Raw genomic sequence first — 24461 nt, 5'->3', positions numbered from 1 at the left:
CAGGCACTTTGATGCTGATCTAACAAACTTGACTTAAATGTCGACTTTGATGGATAATTTCCTTCACTGTTTCAATGCTACATCCTGCGGTCATGTTAACAGATGGAAGACACCAAGAACCAAGCTTCTGCCCCAACAACTCAACAAATGTTGGTCAATCGTCGTCTTTTCATGCCTGTTGGTCATCCTACATTTCTGAAACTGTCTTATGTCTGGTTGCAAGACTGTTAAGGCATTCTATACAGGACCAGTCTTCTGCCTGAAAAACCCATGCCTTGCTCCACCACCCTCTCACCAACCTTTAAATATTGATGTTGTCGTTTTTTAAAGTCTAGACTTTCATGTTGTAATAATAGAAAAAGGCAAAGAGTTTAGTGTCACTTTTAGAATATCCACAATACTTTATGACACAGGACTAAAATGTGTTTTGACGTCTGACTCACTCCAGGGGTGATGCCAAAGCGTGGCCTAGATGTGACCGCCTGTGAGATTTTCCGGTTTTATCGCCTGATTGCCATCAAAGACCTGGTGGAACCACTGTCCATGATCATACCACGCAAAGAGGTTGGGATGATGTACTTATCTTGAGTATAATCAGAGTACAAGAAGTATTGGTCCAGTTTTTTTCTTGTTCCTTCCAGTCAGGAATTTTTCAAGAGGATCTGTACCCAATGACAGCTGGAAACCAGGCAGCCATGACCGCTCAGGAGTGGCTGTTGGGGGTCAACAGAGGTCTGTAACCTAGCTGGGCCATCAGGTACACTAAAGATATTTACTCTCTATAGATCATTCAGTTTATCACTGATCTCTTACATTTCCTCACCAGGCCCAGTGCTGATGTCCCTGAAGCCAGACCCTCGAGTACCCAACCCTTACCCAGAAACCCCAGCTGAGAAGGGGCTGGTGAGGCAGCTTAGCTCCCTCAGGTTTCAGAGCAGCCCGGCTGCAGTGACAGAGATAGGCCAAGACTTTATAGAGGAGGTAAAGTGTGATCTGGTTATTTTACCTGACATTGCAGGGTAAAATATACCAATCTGGGGTGCCTTTTCTTGATTTTAAAGTGGTACACAGTTGTGTGAAAAAGTGCTTGGTCCCTATCTTGTTTCCTGTTTTTTAGTATGTTTTTTCACACTTAAATTTGTAACAGTAAAAGGCTGTAAAAATATCTGTAAAGATCACCAGTTATTGTAAATACTTGATTGGTGTTGTTGCTGCTAAGTATGGCCCAACAGGTTATTAGGTTTAGGGGGCAATCACCTTTTCACACAGGGCCATGTAGGTTTGGATTTTTTCCCTTTAATAATAAACACCTTCATATAGAAACGGCATTTTGTGTTTACTTGTGTTATGTTTGCCTAATATTTAAATTTGTTTGATGATCTGAAACATTTAAATGTGACAAACCTACAAAAAACAGGAAACTGGGAAAGAGGGGAAATGCTTTTTCATGCCACCGTACTCTTTTTAGAAACTTCTGTTTCCTTTAGACAAACTAGGAAATATGTTTTGCTACAGTAACCGTCACATCCTTCGAAACTGACCTGAGACCTGAGCCTTTTTTGGAGAGTAGTTCTCTGATACTTTTGTTGCTGTTCTCTGTTGAGGTTTTTCTGGAGGAGCAGCTGTCCTATCAGGATGCCAAATATCCCAAAGATCTGAGTGATCTGTCGGGGTGGCAGCCAGACGAGACCCAGGTCCCACTGTGGACATACTGCTGCACCCCGCACTGCTGCGAGCCTGCTGAGAGACCGCCACCAATGACCGAGTGTGAGGTTGGATAAATAATAAAACACTTCAGAAGAGTGTCTCCTTCTCTTGCACACAAACTCAGTCCTAGTTTTTTCTGTTTCAGCTACTCCAGGCATTTTACAAGCAGCAGGATGAGATCAGAGGCATGAAGGAGGAGCTCCATCAGAAAGACGTGAGTTCACAAACAGTACGTTATCAGAATTTCTTGTCAGATACTTTTTTATATTTTTGTGTTTTTACGTTCTGCAGATGAAAATTGCTCAGCTGAAGCAGGATATCAAAAACACCAGAAAGAACATGAGAGCGACCTTCTGATTCAGACCCTGCTGTGTAGGAGGGGCTTACAGAGACAGCGTGACCCACAGACAGCGGAGTTATCCTCCACAGACTGGACTTTGTAGTTGAAGCCACAACTCTTGTTTTCCTAAAATTCCTGAATATGGTTTATTTGAGAGCAGAGACTATTTTCCTTCATACTTCACAAACTACCTGAAACACAATGGTCACCATCGAATATAAGAAACCCTGCGTCTGGGATGATGGGATGCAAAAATGCTAATTTCTTAAAACTCTTGAATTAAAGCTGTCCAAATACTTATGGAGCTAAGTGTAATTATGACCACATGCAAGGTGCAGTGATGTCAGGCAGCAGACACACACCACCTGCTCTAGTGACTTTTACTGGTGCAAGCAGGTTGGAAACAATGGAAGGGGCAGAAGGACACAGATCTTCTTGTTAGCAGTTTGCAAACTAATTTCAAGGGTAAGATACATGACCTTGCTGTTTTGGTAGGCCAAAAGAGCTAAAATGCATAAATCGCAAAACTCATGAAAAACACAGTGTGAGTGTGCAAAAAATGTTGAATGAAGTTTGGAACTGGACTGCATGAAAATGTTTGATGTAGTCACCCAGGGTTTCTGGACTCTTTGAAGCCTCAGTCCTGTGGTTTCATTGAATACTCATTAAAATGAATGTAAGACCAATAAAATATGAGTGTTTCCCTCAACAAAACTGAAGCACTATTTGTTTTGGGTGGTCTGCAACACACATAGAGCCATATCATTAGTCAGGTAATTACATTATGTAATATTATGTTCCAGATCAGCACACACACAGCTCCCGTGTGCCGGAAATTTAGCTATGAAGACCAAAAATGTGTTTCGCACCAGGCTGTAAATGTTCTTGTTTCTGCTTTAAAGTTTGTGATGAGTGACTCACTCCAGTGGCCATTAGAGGAACTGCAGTTTTCTGACTTAATCGTGTTTCATATTTAAAGTTGATTGATCTGTGACGTCACATCAGCTTGCGGAAATAAATGTTTTAAAATCCAGCACAGACCTGACACAGAACGTCAAAGATGAGAAAAGGCTGAGGGACAAAAATCAGAACTGGACTGAACAATCAGTGAAAACAGATCTGATGGAGTCATGAATCTGATCTATAGAAGAACATGGGGCAGCTCTGTTATGGTTTTGCTCTGCATTTCAGCCTGTGGGGTTCTTGTCACAGAACCATTTGGTCCACTGTGTATATGTCCGCACAACTGCAATTGTGCTAAAAAATTGGCCAAAAAATTCAGTCAGCTACATCAGTGTCTACTGTTTACTATCATAGCCAAGTGGCTAACAAACATAAACAGAAGTTTTCACTATCCGTACTAATTAATGTTATCTTGTTGTATCAGGTCAGTGCTATCCTCTATACTGTTGCATGCTGGCAGCAGGTTGAGGGTCACAGATGCCAACAGACTAAACTGACCCACAAGGCCAGTAATGTTGTGGGGATGGAGCTGGACTCCGTTAGGGTGGTGTCTGAGAGGCAGATGTTGTCCAAGATAAGGACAATTATGGATAATACCTCCCACCCACTCCATGACATGCTGGCTAGTCACAGGAGCACGTTCAGTGAGACTGAGATTCCCAACAAGCACCTAACCTCTGTTAATCCTTGATATGTATAATTGAGTGATCTGTATATATTAGTGCGGGTTGGTTATTAGATGCTGCTCCAACCAGCCAGTGAATAACCCGCTGCCCCGCCCTCTCCTCCCTGTGCCCCAAGCAGCAGGTGCACCTCGCATACAGAGGGCGCCCTTCCAGTAAGTGGCCGATAGAAAATAGAGCGGTGTCTATGCCATTCCCAATATGCGCTCATGATGTCGGGGCAGCATGAGAACGAGCAACTTTTTTTGCCGATGCCCGTGATGCCGCCCTGGGCAACTGCCCATGTCACCCATGTCAAAAACCGCTACTGACTGTGAGCAGCGCTGGCTTTAAAAGACTAAACGAGACGGGGGGAGACGAGGACACAAGAGAGCCAGGAGCAAAATGTTAAGATTTTATTTACAAAGTCCTTTTTGTATGTATTTTTTGTTTGCTTTCATTTAACTTACAGAAAGTAAAACACAAAAAAACCAAATCAAAAAGAAAACAACCTCGACTAGTCAGTGTAAGCTTGAAGGAACATCTGGAGCTCTCTACTGAGGAGACAGAAACTAAAGGAGGCAGAAAGAGGGAGAGGGGGGAGGAAAGAGGCAGAGCGTTTCCCCAGACAACCATACAAAAATTAAACAAAAACAAATTCCTCTGAAAAAATATTTCTTTTAAAAAGCTCTGTTGGCAAAAAAAGACAACACGGTTTGCCCTGAGCAGGTTTGGCCTTGGCAACAGGAAGAGGGAGGAGGGTGGGTAGCTTTTTTTGTTTTTTTAAGATTGGCTTTAACACAATGATGTCATCAGAGCGACGAGCTACATCACAGACCGATGACATCAGGGGAAGAATAAGGAAATGGAGTTGGGTTCAGATTTCATTAATTCATTTATTAACTCCTCATGTTTTTATTGTCTTGTAAAAAAATAAAAGAAACCACGCCCACATACAATGGAAAAAAAAGTTAAGGAGAGACATTTATTCTCAGGAGGAAGAGGAAAACTGACGTAAAGTCTGCAACGTTTTGTTTTTTTGAGCTTTTCCAGACTGGTGATGCATTTACTGCCCACAAACAAGAGTTGGAATTTAGAGTTCAGATGGTTTCTTTCCTGTTAGCACAAGTTTAGGTTGTTTCCCCCCCCATTTTAAATGTAAACTGTGATGAAACAAACAAATAAACAAATAAAAAACTGTCTAGCTGTATATTCTGATGGAAGATTTGCAGGTTTCCAAAGAAGGCGAAACATCCTCTGGTTCCAGCTTCTAAAAATGTGAGAATCTCTCTGCAGCTTCTTATTTTAATAGCTAAACAAACTCTTTTATACAGTTGATGGTGGGACGAGAAAACAGATACTTTTCTGTTAAAGTGTTTTCTTCTTTCCTGAGTTCACAAAAAATAAACGTGCTGCCATTAAACCAAAAGAATAACACTGCGGCAAAAACAGAGGACTAAATGGAGGCTGTAAGTTGTTGATGACAATGGGAAAAAAAATTTGGCTCAACTTGTGGAAATGAAAGTATTTAAAAAAAAAAAATAAAAAAAGCAAAAAAAATAATTAATGAGGCGTTTTAGACAATAACGGATGTCAATTTGGCAGGCGACAAGCGAGGAGACCAGAGTCAGAAATGGGACGTGGCCCAGAGTGAAAGTGGGAGGAGGCAGAGGGGGAAGAATTGGCAGCAGGGATGAGACATTTAGACTGAGTGGATAAGAGGTCAGCAGGGTTTGCGGGGGTCAGGGAGGGGTCTCTGCAGGCCCTCATTCATCATCGTCATCATCATCCTCGTCCTCGGGGTCCCTCTTCCTCTTTTCTCCTTTGGCTGGAGACGAGTCCTCATCTGCAGGAAGAACAATAGGAGTCTTTTATTTGGCTGATTAGTTACTACTTGGCTACACCTGACTGAACCAACTCAACAGACACCATCAGATATAAATGAGTGTTCGAGTGTTCCTCAAAACAAAGAGAAGTAATAGTGAGGAAAAATACAGGTTTACTCACCATCCTCCTCCTCATCTTCATCATCGTCTTCTTCCTCGCTGTCCACATCTCCGTTCACCTCTCCATCCTGCAGGGACAAAGACTGCTGATGCAAACTCACAGTGCCTCTTCCGAATCAGTCAGAAAGTCCGAGTTCCCAGTTGGAAATGTGTTGTGGAACGCTCCCTCAACTCGGGATTACCCCGCTCGGAAAGTCAGAGCAGACTAATGTACCACAAGCTACAATCAAAGTTTTACTACTGTTTACTGAACGTAAACTGTGAACATTTAAACTGTGCTGCAAAAGCTGTGTATTTTTGACCGACTCAGCCACGCGCAGAACACTGACCAGCCTCTACTCATGAACATGAGAAAAAGCATGATGATGTTTTACTAGTGACGCCTGAATGGTTTTACTTTGCTAAGAACCAAACAAATCCTGCCTTTCGTTGCTTTTACTGGAACCACCTATAGTGTGTGGGGTTGTTATAGCAAACTGTGCTTGGCATACAGCTTTTCGTCAGACTTTGTGTACGTGTTTTCTTGCCGTATTGTTTTTAAGTGTAGCCAGTTTCCTTTCTTGTTATCAAACATGACGATTTTTAATTTTCGTGAACAAGAATTAAGGAGACCCTCTCCTGACTCATCAAGGGCACCACAAGCTTCCCTGTTCCTTTCCAAGCAATCTGTGTTTAACCTACAGACGCCTGTCGGGTTTTGGAGGACTACATGAAAGCACATGTGTGTACCTATAAACAAACAGAGCTGTTGTATTATAAATTATCCATATGGGTGTTTAACTGCACGGGTCTCCTGGTGGGAGCCAACCTGCCTCCAACCAATCCCAGCGTGCCTGCAGTCACTTTGTCGAGGAGTTTAGAATTAATTATTTATATATGCAGACAGATTCCCAACATGCTGCAAATACTGAGCAACTCTTGTGTCCCTGAATGCAACCTGTCTGCAACACGTCTCTGTGCAGTATGGCACTTAACTGGTTGCATTCTGGTTACATTTCTGAGGTTCTGCCTGGACTTTTCAGAGATTCATCACGAACTGTAACATGTAAACGCCAACTTAACCTCATTAAATTGCAGACTGACTCCATCTTATTGTAGTCTTAATGCACCAAATTCACAGGACAGAGGGCATTTGACTGTGATGCTGTGATGAAAGTGGTTTTAGACAGCATGTGGAGGACAGACGAGCAAATACGTCACAGATAAACAGAAGACACTTCGCATCTCATTTCCCCTCCTTTCATCGTTCTTCAGCATTTCTATGTAAATGTTACTGATTTAACTCCAAACTCACCTCATCACCGCTGTCGTCGTCTTCGTCGTCCTCCTCAGCCACTACGTCTTCTTCATCCTCCTCTTCCTCTTCCTCAAAGTCCTCTGACTCGCCCTCTGCAAAATAAAAAAAAACTATCTTAATATTACTGTCGCTTTAATTTTCTCTCAGTTTTCTAGAAATCAAACCTTCACCTTCTTCGTCCTCATCGTCGACGCCGTCTCCCTCGCCCTCGGAGTCGGAGGCCTCGCAGTCGTCGATGTCGTAGCCGTCCAGGTAGGTGAGCTGGGGGAGCAGCTTGAAGATGGACTCCCTGTAGTCGGCCAGGTTTGTCACCTCGCAGTTAAACAGGTCGAGACTCTTCAGCTGGGGCAGCTTTTTCTGGAGGGACAAAGACGGACATCCGATCAGTTTTCTGAAAACATTTTCAAAGAACTAATGAAGAAGTACAAAGTGCTGCCCTCGTTTGGCTACAGCACACTGTGTGCAAGTTTGCTTTGGACATAATACTGACGACCCACAGCTCGTGCACTATTATGTCACTACAAGCTGAAACTGCATTATGGACACCTGAGACCAGCACATATATTGTATACCTACATGTCAGTATAAGGATAACAGAGCTGCTGACTGTCGTCCATGTTGGCTGTTACTATAGAAACTGTTTGTTTATATATACATATATAAATGTGTTTGTGTTTCATGCTGTTATATGATTTACTGATGGTTACAACCTATTCACATACAAAAGCACACAGCAGTGATCTGTCACTTCTTTTTTAAATAACGATGTAGACTCCACCCACCAGCGGCTCCAGGGTGCTGATGTCTTTGAACTTGTTCCCACTGAGGTTAAGGTGCGTTAGGTTCACCAGCCGCTCTGCCAGGACCTCCAGACCACCTGATATCCTGTTGTCACTGAGCTCCAACTGCAGAGACACAAAGAAAAGCTGTGAATCAAAAAAATCAAACAGAAATATATATATATATTTTTTAAAAACCTGGTGATATTGCAGCTTTATATTATCACATCATTAGTGTCTTTTACTTTTAGAGCGCTGACAGGACAAAAAGAAAGACACAAAAAGCCATCAAACTGTGTGACAGTTGAAGCCAAACACAAAGCTTCTCAACCCTCTGCTGCACCAAAAAGCAAGCAAAGTATACCAGAGGCAGCTGTCCACAGGCTACGTAACTGAGAAATTCACCAATAACAAACCAAACAATCAAATTTGAATCACCTTTCAGAAACTACAAAGAGAAAACATGCTGGAAAAGGAACTGAAAGCTCTGCAAAGCTGAACATCTGCACCTTCTTCAAACATTTACATGAACATCTGGTTTCCTGACGCTCTGCAGGCCCTCTCACCTTTTTGAGTTTGGCCAGCTTTGGGATGTCTGCGACGCTGGTCAGGCCGACGTTGATGAGGCTGAGCAGTTCCAGATTCGAGAACTCTTCTGTGATTCCCTCGATCTTTCCTTCGCTCGAGCGACAGTTATCCAGGACCAGCTCCTGGACCTGAGGGGAGAGAAGGGACAGCGCGCCGTTAATCCAGCATGGCTCAAAGTCGCCAACCGGGTGAAAGAGTGGATAACTGTAAACACTATTTCTATTTTAAGCAGCATGTGAGAAGAGTGACACATTAAACTGGTTACAGTTTGACTCTGTGACTCTTCGCCACTTTTAACCCTGAATGTTTCATGTTTAGCCTCCAGATTTCAACATATCATTTTCGATTTTTGCGTGATGGTTGATACAGTAACAGCATGTTGTAATAAAAAAATAATAAAACATCAACGTTTTTTTGAATACACTGTGTGCTCTTGTATGTTTAATCTAGTTGAGCTTTTCCTCTCTGCTTACTTTGTTTATGCAAAAATAAAAACTTCCTTATAATAATCTGCAGTTGTGCTTCCACACATACGCAGGTATTCATAGGGTTTATGTTAGGGGTGGGCGGTATAAACGGTATACGGTAGAAACTATATAAATTTGGCCAGTGTTAGAGATTTTGACTATTCCGCTCTACCGTGCATGTTGATGGTGTCATCAAGCTGCGCCTGTTTTGGTCGAAAGCATGGCAGTGGCTGCAAACAACATCATCTGCAAATTATGGCGGGCGACAGTAAAATCAAAGAGACGAAGCACTTTTGGAATATGGGCAAAAACTGTGCTTCCTCCACTTCCCTACCATCTATTCATTAATGCTGCATTCCATCACAGCTGCTCTATTCTCATGTTGTTGCAGTATATTAATGACTAACCTCGTATTGTTGATGAATAATCTCAGTTGTTCTCCTGACTGAAGTTTGGTCTGTTTACAGCATCCTGCCATGCGACTGCATTTGTCCCCAACCACTAGAAACCCTCATGTTAACTTTTATCGAGTGGAAAAGAAGTTGGCGTTCATCCTTCAGCTTTACTGTGCTAATCTTAAACTAACGTGGCTGTTTTGCTAGTGATCACGTAGCACATCATTATATACCAGCTAGCCCAACTTCAGTAACCCTACAAAAGTGACTGCTGTTTAGTTTTCTGTCTTCATTTATGTTGGAAGTGATAGCAGAGCTGTACTTTTTAAATTTGTTTAGAAATCTCTCAGTCAGAACATGCTATATCGTGTTTAGGTGGAAAACTAGCGAGCTAACTTCTGGATGCCTGGATGTTAAACTTAATTGTTACACCTGGTAGAGCAGAACGCTGATCATTTTATTACAGATGAAAGAATTTAGACAGTTTTTCAACTCTCAGTGATGCTGCAGTGATCGTTTGATTTTGGGACCTGAACCAGATGGAGTTTAGGACCCAGATTACTCCGCGAGGCTCCTGACTACAGCAGCCGTAATGCTCCAACAATCCATCAAGCGGTGCAGCTTCGTAGCTTACCAAAGTCGTACTAAAACATTTTTGACAGATTTCTGAGTGCCATGTACCACATAAAATCAGTTCGAGGTCAGTGAGCACAACCAGAATTCATACACAATCCACACTGTTGATTTTTGAGAAAATGAAAGGATTTTAAGCGTGCCTTATAGTGTGTAAAATACGTTATACAGAAGAAAAGAACATATTGCGATATATATCGTTACCGCACATGCTTTAAATCAGCTGTCTCCAACCGGAGCGGTTTATGCCCGACAATATTTTCACGGACCGGCCTTTAAGGTGTCGCGGATAAATACAACAAAATAAAACTAGCACCGTTACCGAAAAAAAAGAAAATTTATTTATAACACACGTGAAAAGACCCGGGAATACAGAGTTAACGATAAAAACAATAACAAAATAACGCTGAAAACCGATAAAAACCCTGAAAACCATACATTTCACACCGAGCCTCAACTCTTGCGGCCCGGTACCAAACGACTCACGGACCGGTCCGAGGCCCGGGGGTTGGAGACCGCTGCTTTAAATTATATCTTGATATGGATTTTAGGCCATATTGCCCAGCCCTAGTTTATGTTTTGTTTTTTTCCCCTGTGTGTTTTGATCCTTCGTTCACATGTAAACAACTTTTTAGATCACCGAAACTCTCCCAAGTTTAAGTTCTTCAGAAACTCCACTTCTGCGTTTACATGTGGATGAAGAATCTGCAAAAATCAGTCGAGCTGCCGCTGTAATCTCGTTGTCAGCTGGTGACATGAAACAAATCTGTAACCTCAAATGACTCACTTGATGGTTTGATTAAATAGCGAGGTCAATGTGACTAATTCATTTTCCTTGTACTGAGCACTGCCTAACGGGTAAGGTGACTTCAAATAGAAAGCGTGGTTACCCACAGAAGCAGCGCGAGAACACGGGAGTTTCCACGGCGTTTTCGTTGAAACATGTCAGTGTTTCATTGTATGATCACAGCGCCTCCCTTGTAATAAAACCCAATCATCCCCTACGTATAAACAGGAGGACTTTTGCAGAATGTTAAGCTGACACAAGTTACCCATTTACTGGCTTGCAGTACTTGGGGTCATGTGGAAAACAAGCAAAAAAACAAACAAACAAACAAAAAAAAAGACGTCCCTTCACCTCAAACTGATGATTCATTCAATCAGTTTTTCAGTCTATATGCACCTAAAACAGAGTTCGAAAAACACTGCATACCCACAGACACCATAAAAGATGGATGAAGTTCCGGTCTATAAGATGCAGTATTTTTAGTCACCACCAGAGGGCAATAACATACGGCAGCTTTTTAGTATTAAATAGTGGTCTGTATTAAAAATATGCAATGGCTTAATTAATTAATGTGCTAGTATTCCGGTCGTAGTAGTGACATTTATTTTCAGCCAGATTTAAAATGTACAAAAAGCATAATCAGTTAATAATTTTCACTCATTTGAATAATGTGGACAAAACTTCAACATTTTTTTTCCTTTCTCTGAGTGCTGCCTTTAGTGGGCACCACAGCAAAACCTTAAAGTGTCCACCTCATACCTGAATTTTGCTTCAGCTGGAAATCTGGAATAACTTGATAACTGATCACCCTATACTTTGCATCCTCCTCTGTGGTCTTCCTCCTTTCCTCCTGCCTGCCAGCTCCATGTTTATCACCCTTTGTCCAGTATATCCACCATTGCTCCTCCTCACATGACCAAACCATCTCAGCCTCCAACTGGCTTTCCAACTTTGTCTTCCAAACCGAACTGTCCCTCTTGTGTTCTCATTTCTAATTTTGTCCTAACCTGCTCACTCAAAACAGAAACCGTAACATCTTCAGCTCTGCCTACTGTCTTTTTGACCGTGCCACCATCTTTAAACCATACATTGCAGCAGTTCTCACGACAATCTAGTAAACATTCCCTTTCACTCTTGAACCTATCACTCCAACCACATTAGCCCAATTAAACATTACACCAACTCCAAGAGTAGCTTTCCATGATTTTTATTGGTTCAAAAACTTCTGAAATGGCCACAGTAGGGAGATTGGGGACAGCCACAAGGAGAGAAAAAAGTAAGAAAGAGAGAGAGACACTGCCTAATACCTGAGCATTGAGCTCAGAGATTACCTGTACATACATTGCCCTCAGTATTTAAACCTTTTGTAATGTTTGAAATACAACAGCATTACATACAATATGTTATTTTCAAAAACCACCAAAACACTTTAGGTGTATATCAGTTTATTTGTTGTAAATCTCGTCATTTTCAGTTGTTTTCAAAAGAAAAACAAACTAGGATCCTACAGAGGACGCCTGTGCGGTTTCATGTTGGAACGGGGCCCGACCGAGGCTCTGTTTGTAAACTCGTAGCAACACGTGACGCTGCTAGTTAGCTCTGTTGCTAGCTGCGTGTTATTACCAGCCCCTCCGCTCTGCGGAGCCCTCACTTATCGACCCAAAATGATAAGGTACTGCGGCGGAAAATGTCTCTCATTACGGTGGTTCTATGAGAAATGATATGAGTAAACGAGTGTCGTAAATTCGGGCCACAACGACTCAGCCACTTTATAAAAGTAGCGCTAGCACGCCGCTGGCTACGCGCCCTTAGCGCGTTTATGCTCGCTGGATCCGACTAATCTCTGGAAACGCGTTTTCGTAAACAGTTATTTTTAAAAAGTGACTCGGTGAGTTGCAGAAAAATATTTTTAACAAAATATTAACAAGTAAATAAAATGTTAATACGCAATGGGGGGTTTTAGAATTAAAATGCCATCTATCGACTTCGAAATAAATGAAATTCTAGAATTAGCCAGGCCCGAAAGACGTCGATTATATTTTTATTTCCCGATAAGCAGGCGGTTTTAAGTTAATTTTCATGCGTGGGGATTTTCATTTAAATTTTAATAACTTTCAAGAGCATCAGTAATATGAATAAAACGAGAAATGCGTGGGCATAAAATGAAAACAACGTGGTAAACAACTGCGTGACTGCGCTGTTTGCGAGCGGCGATAACAGCTACTTAGTTGAAGGGAAGCAGCTAATTCAAGAATTTCGCAGACTTTGTGTTAGCTTAGATCTAAACTTGCTTTTTTAAGATATGCTGTTTTTTAATCACTTTTTCCCCCTCAAGCTGCAGACACGCTGCCATGTGCTCGCCACCCCTCCTCCTGCCGGTCTACAGCAGATCAATTCCAATAAAGAAGCACACAACCCGAGAGACTCACCTCCGAGGGCGACCGGTGCCTCAACTCTAAGGAGACCCTCTTCTTCATGTCCATTTTCCTCCGGTTTTTCCTGGCTTTGGTTCTTTACGTTATGGAAAGCTTGTTTTCTCTCTCGTCCTCTGTTCAGCATCAACACGCGGAACCGGAGTGAAGCTAGCCACAATAGATACTCGTCATTTCCGGGAACGGCTTTCAAAATAAAGTTGTGGTTACGTGGTATAGCGGAAGTAGAAACATGGCTTATTCCGCCCAGAGGTTCGCACACTTTACCTTCAGGCCATGCACTCTATAATTCATCCACGTATATGCACTTATTTCGTCTTGAGATTATCCAGCGCGTGTGAGAGTTCTACGTTTCATCTCATTTTAGCGGGAACACACGAAACCTCCTTTAGGTTCTAGTGTACTCGCTTTAGCTTGACGCATGCTCGGAACGCTCCAGTGGCGCATGTGGAAAAGTGGGTCAAGCCGTATGGTGCATTGAATGCCTGAGTTATAAATCAGATATTTAGCCTTCGCACAGAAAATGACTAAAAATTAATACAAATAGGCCAAAACATTTAATTGCGGACAGTATTTTTAAACAGTGATAATAAAACTGATTCAAGACTGCTGGATTCCTTAAACCTTACTAGATGCTATATAAATTCACCAATTTTCCTGTGATATAGACAGTTTGAGTTTTTTCAGCTTGAGTATGTAAATTTCGAGTTTCTGAGGTGATCTTGAACATATCAGATATTGATTTGTAAATGGAGGGAAACGGCAGCAGTAGGGAAACAATACTCTACAGCGCCACTATACTGTCATTTGGAATCATTACACAGATATAAAAAGTCGACCACGTGCAGTAACTTAACTCTAAAAGAAAAATCATATCTCATTTATTTCCACATTAATATAAACGATAATGAAGAATTGCTTATCACTAGCAAAAAATGTCTGGCATGTGAGATAATTCACTTTCACTATGACTTTATGACATTTTCACTACACACTATAGCCTTCACTTATTTATATTTATTGTTATTATTATTGTTATTATTATTATTATTATTATTATCGTTGTTGTAGCTTAATGTATCATTGTGGTTATCATTTTTAACTTACAACATAATATATTAACAGTAATTTTGAGAAAATGTGATTAAAATGCAGATTAAAACTGTTTGCTCATGAATTCATTTTTTTCTTTGACCTGCAAATTATGTGCTATAGACTCAAACCGAAACATTTCCAATATGAAATTACAGGAAGGATTTTAAAACTAGCAATCATTGCTGGTTGTTGATGCAGTTCCACTTTTGTGCAGTCAGTGGTGCTGTAGCTCTTTGTCTGATCCCTCCGTTTATCGACTCATTGTGAAGAACAGATTGGAGCCTTGTTTGCGCCGTGTCATCATAGTGTTAATCTTTATTGTCATTACATTGTAGTTCATCTTCACGACAAGCAGTTATACATACAGTGGTCTTAGATTATATCATTGTCCAATACAAGGAGAGCAACAGTTAGAGTTAGTATCACAGCTAGATTTTTTCCATTGACCAACCCCACCCCCAACCCCCCCAAAATACCCCTTCATCCTCCCCCCAATCACTACCCCTCCCATACTCTACACCATACACCAATGTATTGACGACCGTCAAATATGTCACAGGTGCCTAACCATTAAATAGGACACAGGAATAAATAAATTAATAAATAACCAAATCAATACATACAATACGTATATAAATAAATAAATACCAACAAGGTGTGTATATATTAACATACACACAAGTAGCTCACCAGAGGACAGCAGGTTCCAAAGTCATAGGGCCATTTCATACAGCCACAAGGCATAAAGTATGATTATGTAACACAGCCACAGTTCAGACCCCGGCCACATTATTACACCCCAAAAATCATGGTGCAGAGATTAGATTTAGTTTTGCAAATGTTTCTTTGAAGCAGGTCAGCTCTCAGAGGCAGACCCGCTCCCTTGGGAGAAATCCTTCTGCTTGAGTTAAACCTCACAGGTGGAGCCTCAAAAAAGCAAAAAACAGCTTGAGTTAAAAATAAAACACCAATTTTTATTTAAATATACTGTCATCCTTGGTGCACAAAGGAAAGTAGCTTACATTATTTTATTTTTTTTGCAAGTGGACACTCTACACCTCAAATCCTAATCTGTTGATCAATCAAGTATAGATCAATCAAGCCCAGTTTATTGGTGTATGCTGCCGTCTTTGAGCCAAGCAAGACAATCAATTCTTTATTTCTCCGAGATAACTGGCTGTAGCTTCAGGGGTTTCACATCACTCCAACACTAATTCTGAAGCACAGAGAGTATATTTGCTCACTGGTCACTTTATTAAGTACACTTTGCTACTACCGTACTGGGTTGGACCCACCTTTGCCTTGAGAGCTGCATTAATTCTTCATGGCATAGATTCAACGAGGTTCTGTGAACATTCCTCATTTATTTGGGTGCATATAAAAAGAAAGCATTGCACAGTTGCTGCAGATTTGTCAGTTACGCCCCCATGATGTGACTCTCGTCTTCCACCCAAGATGCTCTATTAAATTGAGATCTGGTAACTGTGGGGAACCATTTGAATACAATGAACTCTGATCACCCATCAGAAGACAGTCAGCATCAATACTCAGGTAAGCAGTCACATTAAATGATGCTCACCTAGTAGAAAGAGCTCAAACTTTGCCAAAAAAATATCCCACACTATATCACTCTATCACCAGCCTAAACTGTTAATACAAGGCAAGATGCTTTGTTTATGTCAAATTCTGATCCTATTGTCTAAATATCACAGCAGATATTGAGACTGATCAGATCAGGAAATGTTTTTCCCTCTTCTATTGTCCAATTTTGGTGAGCTTATGTGAATTGCTATCTCGGTCTCCCACTCTTAGCTGAAAGGAATGGCACAGTGTTACTGTTACTGTTGCGTTCCTATCAGCTCCAACCTTTGACCTTAACGAGACATTTTCACTCAGGGAACTGCCACTGACTGGATATTTTGTCTTTTTTTGGACCATTTTTAAAAACCCTGGAGATCCCTGTGTGGCAACAATGCCACATTCAAAGCCATGTGAATATTGTTTCTTCCCTCAGCATTATCTAAGTATTCATAGTCATAGTGCATAAAGGCACTGATTTGCTGTCATGTGATTGGTTGATTTTATATATGGGTAACAAGAGGTTAAACAGATGTCCATAATGAAGTGGGAGGTGATATTAACTATTGTATCTTACTGTTAAATTATACAACATATTTTTTTAGTTCATTGTTGCTGTACACTGGTGGAAACCATCAGCTATGAGAAGCCCCTAAATCTTCTAAAGCTACTGTTAGCAAGAAAATAATTAAGCCTGTAATTTCTCCAACCAGTTATCACAAGACACCAATAATACTTATACAATTTTGCAAATGCTTTCTTTTAGGTTATTAACCTGCTTATTAATACATAATTAATGTAAAATGACTTTTTTTTAGCAGAAGTCCAAATGTAAAGTATATTAGAATCTGCCAGCTGGTGCTTCTCAAGTTTAGCCCCAGACAATGACGGTGTTTCTCCTTTCAGAACAGCTGTACCTCTGAGGAAAGACTGGAGACCTGCAGCTTTTGTTTGGAGTGTCATGACTGATCTCTCAACTGGAGAGGTGAAACTGACTTTAGGTAGGTAATGTGGCCTAGGTCTGACTCTTACCAAGGTGAACAGGGGAAATGGAGGGTAACACTGTACAAGTCCCTCATTGAGGTTAGAATACATGTCGCCATAGAGGGCAAATCGCAGTGGAAGTGAAACAAAAAAAGCAAAAATAAAAACATCATTCAAAGAAATACAAAAAGTCTTAAAGCACTTTGTAAGTTGAAGAAGAGTGCCATATGAATTTTCAACAGGTCAAAGAGTACAATAACTGAACAACAAAAAACAGAAGAGTAGCAGAGTTAACCTAGGTTCACTGCACTGCAAGACAAAAGCCAGCAGGACGAACATCTCCCCCTTCTCTTTTTCCCTTTTTGAATGTTTTGACTTTTAAAAAATCCATCTCAAAAAGCAGACGTGAAGCGGTCCAGTTGCATGCAGCTCACACACATTCGACAGGCAGACTCAGAAAAATCAGGTTTTCAGACACAGAACTTACCGACAGAATAAAGTAAAAAGAAAACACTGAACATATGTTTGCACCAACCAAACCTCCGTCTTTTACAAAAACCTGTAACATTTATGCAAAAGCAGGTATATGGCAGAAAAAAAATTGAAGACTGGAAAGAGATTATTATAAAGTTTTATTTGATGATTGTATTGTTGTTTTCACGCATGTGCTTTGGCAATGGAAGAGATGTCTTAGCTCTTTCACAGATAGATAGATAGACAGACAGATGGGTAGATACCTCTTCCTTTGATGAAACCTTAAATTTTATTGTTCCATCAGAACTTATTGCCTTTATATTCAGTATTATTGACAGTTTATAGAAGATACTGTTTAGTCTGAACCAGTACTTTTCCTTTTTTATTATTATTATTACTATTCAAAAGGATTGTATAGTAGCTTTAGGTTTTCCCGTCCTTCAATCAAACTTCTATCAAATATTTTATCTTGACAAATATCTCAACTAAAGCATTTTGTTTTTGTTGTTTTCTGTCTTGCCTCTGTCACACTTCTTAAGTATCTGTGCCATTTTAGGTGGCATAGACTTTCTCTGGTATGTGTTATGCACTGATTAATCATTAGACTTTAGCAAGAGAAGGCAATAAGATTGTAAATATAATTATAATGGTCATGATTTTTTATATCTGCTTTTTAAGCCTAACCTTATCAGCCATCTCCAGGTCCAAATGTTCTTTCTGAACACTATTCATTTTTGTTTTTGTTTTTTTAAGGTCCAGATTCCGATAAAATTATCAGTGTGGTGTTTTCCAGGTGTTATAATTTATTATCCAGGCACCCATTAAAACAGTGATCTCTGGGGTTTGGCAGAGTTAGCAGTAAGCTGACTTTAGTCACTGAGATAGTTGTCATTTAAAGACTGTATACCATGTTTTTACTGATGTCTTTCTGAAAAACTATAAACATACAGCACTTCTAGATGCAAATGAAGACTGCTATGGAAACTAGCAGTAACATATAGAGGGTCACTGAAGTTGGGTTAGTTGACATAATGATCTACTCCTTTGTAGCTGGCTACAGAGCAATAGGTAGGCTAATATCAACACATCAGCACAGGGATGAGGATGTAGGATGTGGCTTAAATTGTTCTCAATAAAAATGTAAGAGGATGCGCTGCTGGCAGATATAAACTTCATATGGAAGACAGAAAACACTGGACACAGATAAAACATCAGCCTAGAAGTCAGAGATGACACCATCCACTACACATGAATAATAATCAGTGTGTTACTGCATGTTTTGGATTGCTTAGTATGAAAAACTGTGGTCCTAAGTTCAATGTCTTGAGCTTTGATACCTGGAAACAGGGTTTAATACCTGATTACTTAACAAGCAGACAATCAAACCCGTCATTTTGCCTAAAGTTTGGTAGAAACCGTAAAGATTTTATATATTTTAATATGGTCCACGTTATACATGTAAACCATTAACCTGCTAATAGATCTTAGTATGTTGATTTTAGTAGTATAAAATGATCATATATGTTAATGGTCTGTAAGTAATAGGAAAAAAGATTGTAGTATAACCTGTTTAACATGAAAGCCGCTCTTCTGGCGGAGTATTCTAGAAAAATTCGGAATATGTTATATTTCTCTGTTGTTTTCCATAGCCTATATGTTACATTTAAGATGAGGTATTCAGTAATCAGGCACTAAATACTCTAACGTATTCTGCTCAACACTGCATCAACAAAGCAAGAGTACAGGAATGTTAAGCTAAAGGCTAGCTGGTTAGCCACTTCTGGCACATTAGCATCAGCTGTGCTAACACAGATTCCTGCTGGTTCATAAATAATGCTCAGATAGAAAACCCTAGAACCCTAAGATTATTTTTTTTAAATTATTCTTAAACTCTGTACAATAAGTATCAAACAGTCCGTTTTAAAAAATGTGTGACTGGTAAATTACAACTAGAATTCAAAGCAGAGATGACCAAGGTGTTGTCGTTTTCCTTTATCAGTTGATTTGACATAAACCCAGAACTATACTTAGATGCCTATTTCAACAAGTAACACATTTAATTATAGGTTTGTAGTTCTGTCCTCTATTTTGAAGAGAGCTCTTAATATTACTGGAATGTTTCAGTTATTTAAACTGAGTCATCTCTCTAATTGTGAGTCCAGATCTTTAAAAGTTGCTTTATCAGAGAACCTTTAACAGTAAATAATATCAACCTTTTTCATATGGTCGTTGTCAAAGTAGACTCCTTTACACTGCTTTTAACAATACTGCAGATCTGTCCAGAAACTGAGAATAATGAGAAGCATTTTGGCATTGTAGCCATCCTGCTAGATGCTACACATCGCGTTTGCAGCAGGGAGCTACCACCAACACAGAGTTCTTACTAACATTTAACTATTCCAGCAACTGTTTAAGAGAAAACTAGAATGAGATATCTGAAGCATTTGGCTAAAGAATGGTATAATTATGCCTGAGATTATGACAACAGGTTCAGAAGCAAAAAAGATGTCACGATCGTAGGGTTAAAATAAATAAATGAGTAAATCTTGAATTTAGTGAGATGTTTAAGGGCATTAACAACATTCTGATATAACAAAATGTATCATTCTATGAACAAGAAGGCAGACAAAATTCTAAAACTTGAGTGCAACCTAAAAAAAAGTTTGGTCATCAAACAGCAATTTTGGTCATCACGCATTACTTTGAAGCTGACAGCTGGTTGCTGGTGAGTGTTCCAGCCACTGGTTGCCTAGGTTACCTTCTATTGTTATTCACTATCAGGTCATATGACAATACAGATATTCTTCACTATTCATTGTCTGTTGGCTCTCAGTCATCCAGGTCACTGCAGTCTAAGGAGCTTGTAAAGAAAAGCGTCTGGACTTCTTTAAGTTTGTTGATGATGTTTCACCTCTCATCCAAGAAGCTCCTTCAGTTCTTAGAGTTGAAGAAGCTTCTTAGATGAAAGTCCAGAAGCTTTTCTTTCCAAACTCAATAGACTTCACTCTTCATTGTTATATACTTCAGTTGCTCACCTGGAAGATGAGAAAAGTTTATCTTGGATCCCATCCTTTTCCCTTTGCCAGTGGTTACTTTGGCCATAGTCGCTTGAAGTCACTGAATGTCACGGACTTCTTATGGCCTCTGGTTGCCACATTGCTATGAATCAATTCCATTGTGTGCAACTTTACATTATAGATATTATTCAATGCAGATGGTTTAGCTAATGACTTCCATTGTGAATATGGCACATCTGAGCTGCACTGACCTTTGTCGGCCCAGTTAGTTGCCATTAAACACAGCTATAACAGGAAACTGGTATCATGACCAGGCAAAAATATAGTATATTCTCCCTGGTAAGCTATCGGGATTTTGACATAAACAATGTGAATCTGGAATTTAGTATTAGCATTACAACAGGTTTCATGACAGCAAAATGTTTTGATCTTGCTTTACTGTTTCAACATAAAGCTTAGCAACTAGTGTTAGAGAGTTTTAGTGTTTGAGACCAAAATACTAGAAGTTTTTCATTGCCAAATAACAATAAAGTTGGAAAGATTCTGAAATATTCACCACGGAATTTCAGATACTTTGTTTAGTGGGAACTATGATCATGTAAAATAGTCGGGCCCCTAACAGCACTCTAAAGATTAAAGCGTAGATGTGGCGTTGCCTGCGGTGCCGTGCACGGAAGGCGGATACACCCGCCGACTTAAGCATAGCGCTGGATCATGCGATGGTTGGTTGCTGTGGTAATTTTGAGCTGGCAGCGGGAGAGCTGCAGCTCTGTGTGTTTGTGTGTAAATAAAGGGTGCAAAGCATGTTCATGTTACCTGGTCTGCTGTGGTCATTCACAGTGGTGCCGAAACCCAGGACGGGAGGCTCGGCAGACTCAGGACTGGGCAAGCAGAGAGAGGAGATGGTGCAAATGGTGGCTGAGCTGGCAGCCATGCAGAGGGAGCAGGCGGCGGTGTGTCGCCGGCAGCAGAAAGAGCTGAAGGACCAGACAGAGCAGAACCTGCAGAGAATGAAGGATCTGGCGGTGGTAATCCGGTCCTGCCCGACACCGCCGCCACCCCCACAGGTGCTCCCCGACACCTCTGGGGTGGCCGGTCCGCAGCCTGTCACCGCACCCTTCCCCACTCCTCGGGTGGGAGTAGCTTGTGCCCGGCAGGGGCCAGCTCCCATTCCTGCTCTCCGGAGGAGGGACAAGGAGCAACTGCTGAGCCCACCACTAGCTCACCCACCTGCCCAGCCCGAGCTGGAGGTCAGCGTGGGAGGAACTTGCTACACCATCGCTGGTGGTGGAGGAGGCATGCGAGGGTCCCCGCCAGCCGGAAGCGGGGGTGGTGACGGAGGGGCCGCGCGAGGAGATGGAGGTCCCTGTGCCAGGGGAGCATGCTCAATTGGACGTGCACGCCAGACCGGCCTCACCCCAACCAGTGGCCGGTGTACACCGAACATCTGCCCAGCCGCCTGTTAGCTGGGGCTCACGACCGTGCCAGCCGCGCCGTGTCCACCTGCCACGCGGCTGACCTCCGGACAAGCTTCGCCGGTGCCGCTGGGTTCGTGGGCGGCCACCTGAACTGACACCCCTTGGCCAGGGGCCAGGGGCACCGACGATCCGGGCTGATCCCCTCTCCCGCTCGTGGTGGTGGAGTAGGTTCAGCCGGATGTCTGCCCGGCCTCAGTCGGGCGATGGGGGTATGTGGCGGGGTGGGGCCTGCGGTGCCATGCAAGGAAGGCAGATGCACCTGCACAGCATCTGCAATCATGCCCCGCTGACGGGTCCTGTGATGGTTAGTTGTTGTGATATTGTTGAGCTGGCAGCAGGAGAGCTAAATCTCTATGTGTTTGTATGTAAATAAAGGATGCAAAGCACGTTCATGTCATCGGGTCTGCCATGGTCATTCACAGTAGACTTTACTGATACTTCTCAGACAGATTGTTGGGTAGATATTAATTGTTGTAACTAGTGCTCCCAGCGTTAATCTCGTTAAAATGGCATTAATGTCATTTTAATGAGATTAACGCTGGGAGCACTAGTTGTAACTGTTCATCAGCTACTACATGTCCTACTGACGTGCCTTTTGGCAAGGGAGTATCACCTCCCAAACTTAATTATGTTTCTGAGCATGAGTTATTGAAAATCTGAAGAAATCTAAAATTGCTGTTTTTTAAGCCATCTAGCCACACACAGTCATGCATGCAAAAGCCACATATTTAGACAAATCAGCAAGCTCCTACTCCACAGAGTACAAGGAAACCACAGTATATAGAAAGGAAAAAACAAACAAACTTCTTTCTCACTATGCATACTGGAATGCTCAAATGTGTATCAAATAAAAAACAAAAACAAACAAGGCTCCGTTCAATAACATTCATCTGTGGCTGTGATGGCAAATCAGTGCTGCTTGGTAAAAAGAGTAACCCAAACTTCTCCTTTTCATCACTTGAACTCCTGCTTAGTGATGTGTTGAATGAGTTTCTTGATCCTCAAGCCTCAAAACCCTCCTAAAAGTTCCATTTTACAAGATAAATGGGTTTAAAAACAAGTGGATAAATGTTCTCTTTTCCATTCTAGCAAGACCAAGCTTACTTCAACACAGTCAATCTTTTTTTGGCTGGATCATGCATTCAGCCACTGAATTGAAATGCTATGCAGTGTCAGCAAAGGCAGAGGGTGTTACAAAAAGAGGTTGAAATATACCTAAATCGTAAACTCTATGGATCTGTGGCTCTGGGTTGTTATTTTGATGGTCTACAATCTGGACTATGGAGCCTTTCTAAAAGGTAGTGCTACCCAATGAAAGAAAATAACAAGACAAGAGAAAGTAACAAAGATAGACAGCTGGTAAAACTGTGACAGTTTCTGAAAAATTTAGGTATGAAAAAGAGCACAAGAAGGCAAGTTAAGGTAGAAAGAACAGTTACTTTTAGAGAAATACAGCAAGAAAAGAAGAAAGAAGACAGTCTCACAAAAAAGCTGTCAGGCAGCTAAACCGACAAGCAGGAATTTGTGCTGGCTTGATCATAAATACAGTAAGAACAGGTCAAAACGCACATACAGACACATACATGCACGTACATATACACCGTGCCTTATTCGCAAGTCTCCATAACCTCACAGTATTCTGTGCTGCCCGGCCAAGCACTGCGCTATAAAAGAACATCATCTCTTTGTCTTTTCATCTCTTTCAGTCCCTTGCTTATGCAGCTCTCACGCTATAATCCTCCTCTCCCTTTCTTCTTCTACTCTAATCGCTGTTCTACTGCCGCATCTTATGTATCCCATCTCGGGCTTCTCTCTCGTTTCAGTCCATTTTGTGAAAGCAGAATCGCACAGAAGCACAGAAGAAGAAGAAGAAGAAGTAGAAGGAGGGCGTGGTTTGTTGTTTATGCAAATACAGGCTGTTTTCTGGGTGTCTGGATTGGTCGAGGGGAAGCGGAAGGTTGGTAACAGGACCTAATGAGGGAGCGGCACCAGAATATCCACATAATTGATGGGGAAGAAGCCCGACTGGCCGTTGATCATACCCTCGTACCAGTTGTCATCGATCTGATTGGTCAGGGTGATGACATCCCCCTCTTTGAAGCCCAGCTCACCTTCATTCTCTGGTTCAAAGTCGTAGAGCGCTCGACAACATGGCTGGTCCATAGGGGCTGTGAATGGACAGAAGCAAAACATAGCGAGTCAGTTTCACTCTCTATGCGGCATTTTTGGTTATCTGGTTTGTTTTGGTTTAGCTTAATGACACTGTTACATACGGGGCCTATTTTGTTTTACTTAAGAATTTCTTGCTGTGCATTGAACGGGGCTAATTTGCTGGATATCAACATAATGGTTTGACAAGGCTCACCTGTTAACTGAAAACCATTCTAACTAACTTTGAAATCCTGCACAACTAAAATCCAGAGAAAGTCAGGAATCTTTTAAATAACTTTGTATATTTCATAATTAAACTTAAAATAAAATCATGCAAGTCCATACAAGTAAATTGTCTCGAATATGAAACAAGTTTAACAGACTCTAATACTACTCTAGAAGGTAGAAAGAAACTTTCAGCTGCTAAATAATTTCCCAAGGGGATGCCACAGTGGATGGATGCGCATGCTAATTTGGAACTCATCTTTGCACCAGATGCCGAGCACTGGGAGTACACTAGCTTGCGACCCCCGAGGCTTGGTTTGTGTCTCCTTTCTGGCATGCTTTAATTAATTAAATTTTTTGGGGGGGGGGGCTGGCAGGCAGATAGAGCAATGAGCCACTGTGA

The 24461-nt window shown here is 41.3% G+C and overlaps 2 protein-coding genes and 1 long non-coding RNA gene across 3 annotated transcripts in view; 1 reads left to right on the top strand and 2 right to left on the bottom strand.

Annotated features, from left to right (window-relative positions):
• Positions 1-4073: 4073 nt before the first annotated feature.
• LOC101486691 (acidic leucine-rich nuclear phosphoprotein 32 family member D) lies at positions 4074-13479 on the bottom strand. The gene is made up of 7 exons (XM_004573918.5): positions 13054-13479; positions 8321-8470; positions 7758-7880; positions 7146-7332; positions 6973-7067; positions 5680-5746; positions 4074-5518 (listed from the first exon to the last, which is right to left on the bottom strand). The coding sequence occupies exons 1-7, from the start codon at positions 13105-13107 to the stop codon at positions 5439-5441; spliced, it is 756 nt and encodes a 251-aa protein (XP_004573975.1). The 5' UTR covers positions 13108-13479; the 3' UTR covers positions 4074-5438.
• LOC143415226 (uncharacterized) lies at positions 12203-14223 on the top strand. Its single transcript, XR_013095868.1, has 2 exons — positions 12203-12296; positions 12960-14223. It is a non-coding gene; the product is annotated as an uncharacterized LOC143415226 (long non-coding RNA).
• Positions 14224-14446: 223 nt separating this feature from the next.
• LOC101486400 (endophilin-A1) overlaps positions 14447-24461 on the bottom strand; it is a 62793-nt gene continuing 52778 nt past the window's right edge. The window contains exon 9 of the mRNA XM_014411758.4: positions 14447-23850. Within this exon, the coding sequence (XP_014267244.1) occupies positions 23654-23850 (197 nt within the window). The 3' untranslated portion in view covers positions 14447-23653. The remainder of the gene's footprint in view (positions 23851-24461) is intronic.

Source organism: Maylandia zebra, linkage group LG3, assembly GCF_041146795.1.
Source record: "Maylandia zebra isolate NMK-2024a linkage group LG3, Mzebra_GT3a, whole genome shotgun sequence".
Classification (NCBI taxonomy): Eukaryota; Metazoa; Chordata; class Actinopteri; order Cichliformes; family Cichlidae; genus Maylandia; species Maylandia zebra.
This window is presented reverse-complemented; position numbering and strand designations above follow the sequence as displayed.